This window comes from Anastrepha obliqua, chromosome 4 (genome assembly GCF_027943255.1).
Source record: "Anastrepha obliqua isolate idAnaObli1 chromosome 4, idAnaObli1_1.0, whole genome shotgun sequence".
NCBI classification, from domain to species: Eukaryota; Metazoa; Arthropoda; class Insecta; order Diptera; family Tephritidae; genus Anastrepha; species Anastrepha obliqua.
The window spans coordinates 68606274-68618939 of record NC_072895.1 but is presented as its reverse complement, the minus strand read 5'-3'; the positions used below and the strand labels follow the sequence as shown (position 1 = coordinate 68618939).

At 34.6% G+C, this 12666-nt stretch overlaps 4 protein-coding genes across 6 annotated transcripts in view; 2 read left to right on the top strand and 2 right to left on the bottom strand.

The window, feature by feature from the left end:
* The window catches only part of LOC129246187 (uncharacterized), a 35238-nt gene extending 31657 nt beyond the window's left edge, over positions 1-3581 (bottom strand). For all 3 annotated transcript variants that reach the window (XM_054884774.1, XM_054884776.1, XM_054884777.1), the window contains exons 1-2: positions 3222-3581; positions 2879-3129 (exon numbers count right to left, since the gene is read on the bottom strand). The gene's annotated coding sequence lies outside the window, so the exon portion shown is untranslated. The remainder of the gene's footprint in view (positions 1-2878; positions 3130-3221) is intronic.
* A 1643-nt stretch (positions 3582-5224) lies between these two features.
* On the top strand, positions 5225-6314 carry LOC129246185 (protein seele). The gene is made up of 4 exons (XM_054884771.1): positions 5225-5513; positions 5569-5736; positions 5806-5957; positions 6014-6314. Exons 1-4 carry the CDS (start codon positions 5423-5425, stop codon positions 6176-6178), a joined length of 576 nt encoding a protein of 191 aa, XP_054740746.1. The 5' UTR covers positions 5225-5422; the 3' UTR covers positions 6179-6314.
* Positions 6315-7203: 889 nt separating this feature from the next.
* Positions 7204-7906, bottom strand: LOC129246186 (cytochrome c oxidase subunit 7C, mitochondrial-like). Its single transcript, XM_054884772.1, has 3 exons — positions 7721-7906; positions 7485-7609; positions 7204-7325 (listed from the first exon to the last, which is right to left on the bottom strand). The coding sequence occupies exons 1-2, from the start codon at positions 7802-7804 to the stop codon at positions 7493-7495; spliced, it is 201 nt and encodes a 66-aa protein (XP_054740747.1). The 5' UTR covers positions 7805-7906; the 3' UTR covers positions 7204-7325; positions 7485-7492.
* A 1659-nt stretch (positions 7907-9565) lies between these two features.
* On the top strand, positions 9566-11813 carry LOC129245567 (probable methylcrotonoyl-CoA carboxylase beta chain, mitochondrial). Its single transcript, XM_054883821.1, has 4 exons — positions 9566-9815; positions 9874-10127; positions 10200-11086; positions 11163-11813. Exons 1-4 carry the CDS (start codon positions 9684-9686, stop codon positions 11636-11638), a joined length of 1749 nt encoding a protein of 582 aa, XP_054739796.1. The 5' UTR covers positions 9566-9683; the 3' UTR covers positions 11639-11813.
* Positions 11814-12666: the final 853 nt, after the last annotated feature.

Genomic DNA, 12666 nt, shown 5'->3' with positions numbered 1-12666 from the left:
TCTTACTTCTATGGACTTATATATGTGGGTCTACCTCCAAAGTAAAGTTTATGAAACAAACCCAGCGACCATCTCAGCACTAATAGAAAACATTGTTCGGGAGGTTAAGGGCATCCCGACATCACTTTTCCAGTGAGTGGCACGGAGTTCGGACGCCAGATTCCAAGAGTGTGTCCGATATAATGGTCAACATTTAGAGGTAATAGTTGCCTTCATTGTAGTTATTGAAATAAACGCTTATCATTAGCAATTCTTTTTTAATTTAGCTCTCAATTTCTAATCTGCCACCGAACACCCTGTACTTGGTACTAATAGACTGAAATCAGCCTGTGAATTGAACTTAGCACCAATATCACCAAATACTATTCACCACAAGGCAATAATCGTAAAATTTGAGTTTTATAGTATTCACTGACATCTCTACACTACCAAAAACAAAACTTTCTAGCTTGAAATTAAGTCACAGCTTAGTATTATTGATTGGAACTATTTAAAAGCACTTTCAAAAAACACAGATATGATATAACGATCTATTTGCAAGAGGTTCTCCTCTATTACGCTTCAAGATTTGTACCTAGTGAGCCACAATGATTTAACGTCAAATAATGCCACTTAAGAATACGAAAAAGAAAGAATTATAAAATACAGAAAATCTTAAAAAAACGAGAGATTTTTTTTTAACATTTTAATTAAAAATCAACTTCATTAGCTTTTTGGCATTTTATATATTCAAAATGTAACATTTGGGTTTGATCTCCGACTATATAGGTAAGTACACCAGCAAAGCATATTTAATGTTAGGGTTTATTAAAAGAAATTCAGAAAATTTTAATCCGATAATACAGTGAATATTTTTTACGTCTGGCGGCCGGCGTAGTCGAATGGGTTGGTACGTGACTACCTTTCAGGAGTGCGTAGGTTCGAATCGCCGTGCATGAACATCACATAACAGAAACAAGTTTTTCTAATAGCGATCTCCTATCGGCAGGCAATGGCAAAACCTCCGAAAGTATTTCTGCCATGAAAAAAGCTCCGTATAAAAATTATAAATTATGAAACAACATCAAGACGGACACCACAAATAGGAAGAGGAGCATGGACAAACATCTAACAGAAGTGTACGCGACAATTAATATATTTGTTTAATTTTTTTACGTCAGTCATGTTGCACCATTCAATAAAAGTATTTTAAGTACTTAGAATTTTCAGAGACGCAACATTCAATTCTGTTCAAAAAGATATATTTTTTTATTTATTAAATTTTTGTGGATTTTGTACAACAAGTCATTAAATAAATACAGTGTATTCCGTCTATACTTGGCCAATACAGCCTTGGTTTTCTATTGAACTTTGCCAATACTTTGCTCTGCCAATCAAACGTACAAAACATTGTTGTTGGCTATAGTGTTTTAGAAACATTCCTCCAACACAATTTTAACCATGCCGTAGAATGCGAAGAAATCATGAAATTTAATTTTGAAAACAACTCTTCCAACGTCTTAATTCAACGAGCGTATCGGCTGGTACGGCGAACGAAAAGTAATTCATGATGTTAAAAGTCACTGATCTGTGTGGTGTAAGCGATACGAATATTACGGTCTAATTTCTGCGGCCATTCATCGAGTAAAATCATTTGGAGATTTTTTCCGGCAAAATGGTGCGGTAGACCATAGATACGCAAGAATTCAATTTTGACTGTCGTCCTCGCTCGGCCCATTTCACAGCGCCAGCCTTTTTTCTGAGACTTAAAGGAAAAGTGTACACCAACAAGCCTCAAACACTCAATCCTCTGAAGACCCATACTCGCGAGGATATTGACGCCATAATCACAGGAATGCTCCAAAATGTTATGAAAAATGCAGAAAAAAAGAACCCAAGTGTGCGTCACTGAAAAAGGCGACACATTTTTACTATTATTTATGGTCATTGACCCAATCAATTATACTGAATATAATGAAATTTCCATCGGAATAATTCGACATTTTTCACTAAATTATTCATAGCTTTCGTATATATAGAACATTTGATTAAACGGTTGAGATGAATCAATATAATTTTTTCAAATAATGTGAGGTTGCAGATATTTCAGAATAATTTTTTCGTAAACCCGTTAAACTTTGAGAACATGCAGTAAATTTTTTTAAGTGCAGTGTTCTTCAGATCCTTAAAATCGCATAAAAAACATCTCAAACCAAAAAGCACGTCTTGAACCATTGATAAACTTTTTTAAACAATAAAACTTTTACAACTTAAACGACTCAAATATTTAATTTCCATGAAATTAGTTTGCACATTTCTGAATATACATGCACAATTTACCGACCAACAATATTGAGGATGAAAAAAAAAAAAATACCGGTGATAAGGAAGCTAAATATATTCCACATGCTTGTTGCGATTCCCTCGTCAATAACAAATTTGCAAAACAAAGCAACAATCACGAAGAAGGCCAGGGGCAATTTTTGGTTAGAATTTATATGCATCCGTTAGCATTTGTATTTGTGAAAGAAAAACAAAAATATTAACTTAACCTCAAAACCTGCCAGACTACTAAAGAAAATGGGTGGGTTCACCTGCGAGTGAAGCGTCTAAAATTTAACAAAGGAAGAAAAAGCCAAAAGAAAATCACCGACATATACTAGCGAATTTCCTTAATTCCTTGTTATACCTTCATATGGATCTCGAAGGGTTAGACTCCAGATAGAAAATACATATATATTTCTGGTTTTGTATCCGGGTAGGAGCAAAAACCAAAAAGTAAGGTTATAAACACGTATTTTTTTTTTGCATGCAATAGCGAAATAAATTGGAGTATGGGGGAATTTTATAATTATTCGCTGTGGTAAATGTGACTAAAGTTTTACTGTGTATTACTTACCTCTTGCCGCTGTTCAAAACCATGTGTGTGTAGTATTGTATATTAGTTGAATTCGTACACTTTTTGGAAGCACCTATATACTTCTAGTAATTAAACTTTTCTTATGTGCAATCGATAATGTTTTGCTGCCGCGTACTCAACTCTTTTAGTGTACGCCATCTCATCACTGTTTCCTTTTGTCATACATATGCGCACATAGTACATACGTATGTAAGATTATTTATGTGAGCCCCAAATTCTGCTTTGGAATACTTTCAAATAAAATAAAATCAAGTGATTTCGCCTTCTCCACATTTGAAATTACCAATGAATCAAATATACAAGTATTTATGAAATTCCTAACCTTTACTCAATCCGATTTCCTTGACTTTGGCCTTCTACAAATTTTTACCCGGAATCCTTCTGCGGTTTTCAGTTTCAAATTTCTGGCTGCTTGCCTGTCCTCGTATAACACTACAAATATTACTACCCTTTCTGCCAATCACACTTTTCCTATGCTTACGTATAGCTTTTCTGCGAGCCTTTCTTTTCATTTACACATACACAAACTAATGTTTTGCGAAAAAATGTTATTTCTACACTTGCAGTTTTTTCATTATTAAATTTCAATAATTTTTGGCAAAAAATTTATACAATTTCACAAACTGGCACACGCACAAAATTTTATCACTCCGAGCGTAGATTTTGCAGCTGAAGAACTTTACAATATGGCGCGCACAGTGTTGTGCAAATGGACAGCTTTAGAGCAATTCGCTGAGAAGTGACGAGCGATGACAAGGTTGTAATTCAAAAGATCTAAAATCACAAAAGGTTGACCTATTCGTATAGCGTGCCTTTATAAAAAAATTTTACTTGTATTATATTAAGGTGTTAATAAATAAGAGTGTTAGTAAAAAACTATAACAAAAATTTTTGTAAAGAAAATCAAAAACTTGAAAAAATGTGCAATCAGTTCGTATTGTGCTAAATACGGGGAAAGAAAGCCAAATACGAGTCCAATGCTCTATTGTTTAAACTTTAATTTAAAACCAAATGTTACACTTGTGTACACAATTCTGTACCATTTCATTTATTAAACAATTTTGTTTGAAGACTGCATTTTTTTTGTAAATTTCGGAAATAAGAATACATTACTCAATGTTAGTCTGATTTATATAGATATATAATTGGCGTTTACATTCTTTATTGGGTAGTTGGCCGAGGTCATCCTCCTACTTGTGGTGTGCGTCTTCATGTTACTCCACAAATGGAGAGACCTGCTGTTTTAAGCTGACTCCGAATGAAAAATGATTTTTAGGAGGAGCTTTTTCATGGCAAACATAACCTCGGAGATCTATCATTGCCTGCCGAGGGGCAACCGCTATTAGAAACAACGTTTTCTATCATTTGATAATTCATGCACGGAGATTCGAACCTGTGCACTTCGTAATGGTACTGACAACCCAACTATGATGATTTTTCTCAATTTTAATTTTTAAATGGAATGTTAAAACAGCAAGGTGCCCACATATAAAATGAGATAAGGTTAAAACACAAATTTGAAAGATGTATAGAAGGTGTAGATGTGGGGTTATAGAAATACTTTTTCTCGACTAATCGAGCAATTTGAATCAATGTAATAAACAATTTTGTCAATTTTTTACAGAAAAGAGCAAGTGGAAAAAGCTCATGCAATATATCGGGTGTTGTTTATCTGTATGGGAACTATCGATATCGATAGTTATGGTTTGATAGCTGAGAATGGTAAATTGAGTTGACATTTCTGTTCAGTAAGGTTTGGCAAGTCATCACGAATCGTTTAACACCTGAACAACGCTTCCAATTTCCGGAAATTTGCTTTAAAAAAATATATATTTGCTCGAGAAGTTCATATACCACAATCGCCATCATCGGTTCTTATTTCTTTCGAAATGAGGATAGGACTGCCGTTACGGTGGATGAGCACACGCCATTGAGCTTTGCTGGCTGAGTTTTTATTTCTAAAAATTAATCAGCTAATCATCGACAACATTTGGTTCCAACAGTACGACGCAACTTGCCATACAGAGCGCTTAACAATCGATTTCTGTAATGTTCAAGTCACCATTGACGCCATACGGCCAGATTTATTAAAACCGTTAGCCAAAAATTGGATTGATCGAATAGACCATGTAACTCGCAAACGCGGCGGGCATATGTGGATACTATATTCAAAAAATAAATACCATGAAATTATCTACCAGATTATAACAAAAAAAATTCATTCTAACAATATTTATCTTTTAAATTCTCAAGCTCTCAAAAAAGACCCGATTCGGCAGTATTTAATTTTGCCTTATCTTTACATCACTGAACGTACCCAACGTGGAGGAGAATATAAGCCTATAACTAACCAATAAAACAGGGAGACGTGGAATTTTATTAGCCTGTTGGAAGATATGCGGTTTTGGAGTTAATTTGTTGTACTTAGGGCTACTATATATTCTGATTTAAATTTTTTGTCAATTGTATAAAAAGTGGAGAAATACGCTCCAGCAATTACAATCATCAATAAATACGATCAAAATGAACTGTAAGGTATTAATAAACATTGCTTGTTTATTGCTATCGTGGTCCGTTGCAGAAGGATTCACTTCAAAAGATGTCAAGTGCCATGGTAAATATTATATTGTTTGAATAGATTTTCAATAATTTCTGGTTATGATATTTAGTTTGCAAGGCCACAGTTCAAGAAATGGAGAGCGCTATCGCCAAGGAAGATCCAAATAAAACCGTTAATGTTAGCGGTTTTCGTCTGGACACCAAAGGAAATTCCATAAGCAAAGCCGTAAAACTAATTAAATCGGAGATGTACCTGACTGAGTTAATGGAAAAAATTTGTGAGTGATAGATCATTGACGATCAAATTTCATTAATGAAGGAATTTGTGTACATGTATATTTTTGCAGGTGATAAAATGGAAGATTATTTGAAAGCTACATATAAGAGTAATGGCAAGTTCACACTTCTTAAGATGATTGTCGATGACAAGATGAATCCAGAGTCATCGCTCGTGGATTTTGTGCAAGATGGGGATTTAAATAAAAGCCTCGGCCACTACGTAAGTGTTAACCTCTTGGATGTAAAATATTAGCTAAAAATATTTTCTTTTTAAAGTGTTTGGAGATTCTTGACGATCAAGAAGTAGTATTTTTAAAGGCCTTCCAAGCGGCAACTCTTGCTGACGATTTGGACTCTCTAATTTGCGGTGCTCAGGCGAAATATTGTTCCTATACACCCAACGAAGTAGATTATGATTTTTCTGACAAAGATGAATTGTGATAACGATGTATGTATATAGCTAACAGAATTTACTAGTAACTAGCCTTTTTGTAATGTGTATTTATTTCCTAATAATACGTTTTCGTTGTGAGCTTCCAGCAAAAACTAAATTAAAAGAAACAAAAACGACACTGAATTTTATTAAAGATTGTGAATACAATACATTTATTATTTTCCCTTGATAAAAGACCACATAACTACAAGCCATGGGGCACCCAGTCCAATACCAAAGAAAAGCGTCATAATCATTGTAATCTTTACTTTTCCAGCATTTAGGTTGAGTGGAAGATTCTTTGAAAAAAAAGTTTAATTCATTTCATTGTCATTTCTCAATATCAGTTATTTCTCACCTCTCCAGGACAACCTGGCCTACCGTGTCCTCCATAACGCACCGTGGTAGTAGAAAATTGGCGTACACCGCGCACAAGCATTCCCAACCTTCCAGTCATATTTAATGCTCAATTAAATAGAACTTCAATTCTTTCACAGCGTAGAAATTATTCAAGTTTTCTGTTTTCAGCCGTTTGCTTAGTTTATCGCTGTCAGCTTTATTTTAAAAAAGTATTGACAAGTAAGCCTTTGCTATAATTTCGAGGTAAAAATTATTAGACAATGTGACTATTTTCAGATACTTGGGAAACGGTGTTGTTTACATTAATTAAATAGTACATTTAACAAGATATACTCACGTTCAATAAGATACCCGGATTCATATACATGCACATGTATACCAAGGCCGCCGTAACCGAATGGGTCGGTGCGTGACTACCATTCGGAAAAACGGAGGACATAAGTGCGAATCTCTGTGAAACACCAAAATTAAGAAAAAGTTGTTTCTAATAGCAATCGCCCCTCGGTAGGCAATGGCAAACCTCCCCGTAAAATAATATCTGCCGTTCGGAGCCGCCTTACATATATTTATAACACACTTGTAAAATACATGACTCTTAAGGAAATGTTTAGAACTGCTCTATACAACTTGGTGCTTTAGTAAAGCAATTGAATAAAAATATACATGATAAAACTTCTAGTATGACATAGAGTGTTTTATTTGTGAATATGATTCCTCTTTAATCTTAATCATAAATTATACACTTGATAGGTGTAGCCTTCGCGAAATTTAATTTTCATGCTTACGAATTGGAATCTGTAAAGAGAAAGAGAAAGATATTAATCGCTTGTAAGGATACTGTTATTTTAATTATATATTTGAATCACGTTTTAAGCGAATTATATACTTTTCCATCAATTCAACAGGAGAGAGAAATGTTTAGTACAAAATAATAATAATACGATTTTCACTAACCTAAAATTTTACTTCTTCAGCAGCTGATGTCTGACCACCAAGAATGGAGCAGCTAATCCAGATCCAAAGAAAAGAACGAAATATGCGGTCAACTTGTAGCGGTTAGTTAAGCCAAAGGGCAAGTTCTGTAAAAAAAAAAAAAAAGTAAATTTCATGAAATAAGCGGTGAATTTGCTACTTATGTAACAACGTGACCATAGGGATATATATTAGTCGATACCCCAACGTTAACATACCTCTCCGGGAATACCACCATGGCTGTGGTGCCTGACCAGGCTCTGGGTAATGTTACGAGCCAAAAGACCTGTGCGCCCCAACATTTTTAACTTTTATTTGTAATACAAATGGTGTTAGACACAAATAAGAAAATTGCAGAAGGCCTAAACTTGATGTACTAGACTACTTTGCAAATACAGAAAAACAATTGGCAGTAGAAATTGTCAAAATTTACGCAGGGTTGTATAGAAATCTTGCAAAAGGTTTGTGGTGATGTCGATTACAATATAAAAACCGCATAATAAATTATATGGTTATGGCAGCACATTTTACTTGAATCTTTTTTTAAATAACGTTATACAATATAATAATAATATTAGGTTATTGTACATTACAATATATGTGTATGTAATGATTCCTATATAGTTAAGCTCCAAGGCGTTACTTTATTTGCCGCGATTTTGATAAGTCTGACGTCAGGTTCCTTACCAATGCAAAACAAACCAACAAAATAAAAAAAGGAAGAGAAATTACATGTTTGAAAAAATTCAGTGAATGGCTCGGTAATATTGTTGTGATATTTAAACTAAACAATCTATTAATATATATATATCTATAAAATTGTGAAAGCACAAATATATATAAAGCCTCCAAATGCAGTATTTTGCGTTTTTATGCGGATGTCGTCGTGGCAAGAAAGTGTATGTGTATAAACTTTCTTGTGTTTGGTAGTTTCTAATGCTTTTGCTTATTATTCCTCCGCGAATTCGGAAGGTAGAATCTCTTATTCTATCATTCTTGGATCTGTAGGAATATGATTGAACTTCGTGTAAACAGACAAATTTATTTTTTTGTGGAATCTGTTATTAAGTGCTTTTTCTACTCTTTGGGAGTGAATTCTCACTTATGCTGTATTCATGTACCGAATTCGTTCTCCCATTTATAATTCGTCCTCTCATTTGTAATTCAACTACATTCGAATTACGTAGTTTGCCATACAAAAATTTGAAAACGCATTACCTCATTTGGAAGTCGTTCAGTTTCAATTACCGAGGTAATTTCTAATGTGATCCTTAATTTTTTGCGGAAATTTATCGAAACTAGCTATCAAATCGAAACAAAAAAGTAAACCGAAACAAAATTAACAACCATTGAAAAATAACCACAAAATGTAAAATTTTAATAATGGAAGAAAAAAAGATATTACCTTAATACCTTTCTTAAATTATAAGTTATACATACATATATTATATAACTTAAAAAATTAACAGTCCTACATAGATTTTTGTGTATAATCAACCAAATTAATAGTTTTCAATTTTTAAGTTTTTACAATGTACATACATATCTTATATCTATAACATAGTCAATGTATTCATATAGGTAGTATACATTATTAATACTGTCGGAATGGACTAGACTCTGAGTAGCGCAGTATCCTCAAAGGACTCATTCTTTGATGTACAGGCGTCTGAAAGAATGAGTTCCAACACTGCACTGATCATTCGGTTGGAAATGAGCTGAATTTTCACAAACATGCAATTTCTCCTTCTTTTGTTTGTTTTGTATTATTAAGGAGCCTGAAGTTATAGTTATTAAATCGCGAAAAATAAAGTAACTGTTTTCAATTCGCCTTGCTACAGATCAAATATTTTCGTGAAGGATAATTTTTGCTGGCAAAAATTTCTTCACCACAAAATAAGTGCTTTCTTGCTTTGAACCATCGCTTCGTTCCCTCAAATTTTAAGTGATGGATAATTGTTTGCCTTAACGAACGCTCACTTGCAAAAATTATGCATATTAAAAATTTTTCTCTTATCGATCACGATTTATAACGTATATCGATCTGCGACCTTTCCACTCAGAACAGCTGATCACATTATCAGTGCTATCGCAGGTGATGTAACTTTGTTCAGCATTAGATCTAGCTGTTATCCCTTCTGTTGTTGTTAGTTTAATTTACTTTGCTAATATCAATAAATTATGTTGAAGTTAGTATCGGCATTTAGAAATCCTATTACACAGCATTCCTCTCGATGCACAGTGCGGCTTTTGCATGTTGGCGATGCAGATAATTTGTCAACCTCAATTGATAAGACCTCCCATGAGTTTAAGGTTTGATAAAATACAGTATCTTTAATTAAACAATATATGTACTAATGAAAATTTGCAGGAAAATTTTAATCAAATGACTAAATTGGTAAATGAGTTGAATGACATCACTCAGAAGGTTCTGGGCGGTGGTGGCCCTACAGCAAACGAGCGTCATACTTCACGAGGCAAACTATTAGCCAGGGAACGCGTTAATTTATTGCTGGACAGAGGATCATCATTTCTGGAATTAAGCACTTTGGCAGGCTATGAACTCTACGGGAAAGAAATCGTGAACTCTGGTGGTATCGTTACTGGTATTGGCAGGGTGTGTGGGTATGAATTGTGTTTTTATATATGTACATACATACTTCGAGTAATAATTTAACAAAAACTAACATATTACAGAACTGAATGTGTTGTCGTTGCCAATGATGCTACGGTTAAAGGAGGTTCCTACTATCCAATAACTGTGAAAAAACATTTGCGCGCCCAGGAGATTGCTCGAGAAAATCGTCTACCATGTATATACTTAGTAGATTCAGGTGGAGCAAACTTGCCACGCCAGGCGGACGTATTTCCCGACAAGCTGCATTTCGGGCGCATCTTCTATAATCAAGCCACCATGTCTGCATTAGGTATTCCACAAATTGCAGTTGTAATGGGCAGCTGCACTGCTGGAGGAGCATATGTTCCCGCAATGGCAGATGAAAGCATTATTGTAAAACGGCAAGGTACTATATTTCTAGCAGGTCCGCCGTTAGTAAAAGCTGCTACCGGTGAAGAGGTTTCTGCTGAGGACTTGGGCGGTGCTGATTTACATTGTAAAACTTCCGGAGTGACTGATCATTATGCTGTTGATGATGAACACGCTCTGTACTTGGCCAGACAAGTTGTGCGAAACTTAAACTTTCCCTCAACAAATAGTTACAATGAACAGTTGTTGTACTCAAGTCAAAAGGCGAGCAAATCAATCAAGGCTGACAACATGGAGTTAATTGAAGAGCCAAAGTACGACCAACGCGATTTGTATGGAATTGTAGGTACCACACTAACCAAGAGTTTTGACGTGCGTGAGGTCATAGCACGTATAGTCGATGGGAGCCGTTTTACAGAATTCAAGAAACTATATGGTGAAACTTTGGTATGCGGTTTTGCCAAACTTTATGGCCATACAGTGGGCATAGTCGGCAATAATGGTGTACTCTTTTCGGAAAGTGCTCTTAAAGGCGCCCATTTTATTCAGTTGTGTGCTCAACGTAATATACCATTGATATTTTTGCAGAATATTACCGGTAAGTTACAGTCAAAGAAATAATTCTAAATATATTTTTTGAAATGCTAGTGTATGTTTCTCTTTTCTCCAAAAAGGGTTTATGGTAGGCCGTGATGCGGAGGCCAATGGTATCGCAAAGAATGGCGCTAAAATGGTTACAGCTGTGGCTTGCGCGAATGTGCCAAAATTCACGGTTATTATCGGAGGTTCTTATGGCGCTGGTAACTACGGTATGTGTGGCCGTGCGTATTCGCCACGTTTTCTTTACATGTGGCCAAATTCCCGCATTTCCGTGATGGGTGGCGTTCAGGCAGCTAATGTACTCGCGCAGATAACTGCAGATCAAAGGAAACGTGCTGGAAAAAGTTTTACCGAGGAAGAAGCAAACCAGTTGAAAGCTCCCATTATAGAGACATTCGAAAAGGAGGGCTCGCCATATTATAGTACAGCTCGTTTGTGGGACGATGGAATTATTGATCCGGCCAACACACGTCTAGTTTTGGGCCTAAGTTTAAAAGCGGCTTTAAATAATGCTGGACAGTCTACACGATTCGGTGTATTTCGTATGTAAAAGCGTTAAGGAAGAAATCAGACATTTATTGCATTTATATTTTAGATACACTTTGTATCTGGTTGTGAATAGTTATTGTAAACGGTTGCATTTATTAGAATTAAGAATAGTTTTTTTTACCTATTATTATTTTTTTAGCTTGAAAATACACATTTCAATTAATGAAAAGTGATAAGAGAGTTTTTAATATGAAAAAAATTTGGAGAGACTTTGGCAATTAAATACTCGATTTATTTTACCGGAAAGTTTGTGGATACGAATGCCATGTTCTTGCCCGTTTACATTGAAGTTTTGATTTTTGTTTTTTGGAAATTATTGTACTTCGGGGATGATGAGTTTAAAGGTTAAAGGTTAAAGGTAATTTATTTAGAGTGAAAAATTTACTGATGAGAGTTTTTAAATTGAAAAAAAAAAAAAAAATGTTTGAGGCCTCTAACATTAAATAAACGATATATTTGAGCAGAAAATATATGAATAATAAGGTTTTTTCTGGGACCCGAGTGCTTTTTTCGTCTTGTTCGAGGATCCTTTTTGGGAAATATTTAGTATAATGTATATCGCTTGGAAAAAAAAAGTTAAAAGGGGAGTGGGTACAGGGGTGTATATGCCCATCTTAAAACTGAAAACCGCACCTGCCGGAGGCTTATAGTTTTTAAGTAATTTAATGTTAAAGTTCTGTAATTTAGCGAAAAGTTGGTGTTGCCATACACCTGAAATAAAAACGAAGTTGTATGCAGAGATGTTCAGAGGAAGGTTCATTGTAAAACTGCAGTATTTTTTGCTGTAATTTAAAATTGAGAAATATTTTTGAAAATAAAAACATACAACTCATCGAGACTTAAAAACAATGATATTAGGCATATCACAAAAAATAATAAAGTAATTAAAAGCCAAAAATTACGGTTTATATGTAAGTGTATTGTATTGCTTCGATCAGTTTTACAAACGGGTCCTCATGATTTTTATAAAGAGATTTTCTCCACAAAAATTCGATTATCGCTCGTTTCCTTTCAAAAAAATAAACCTCA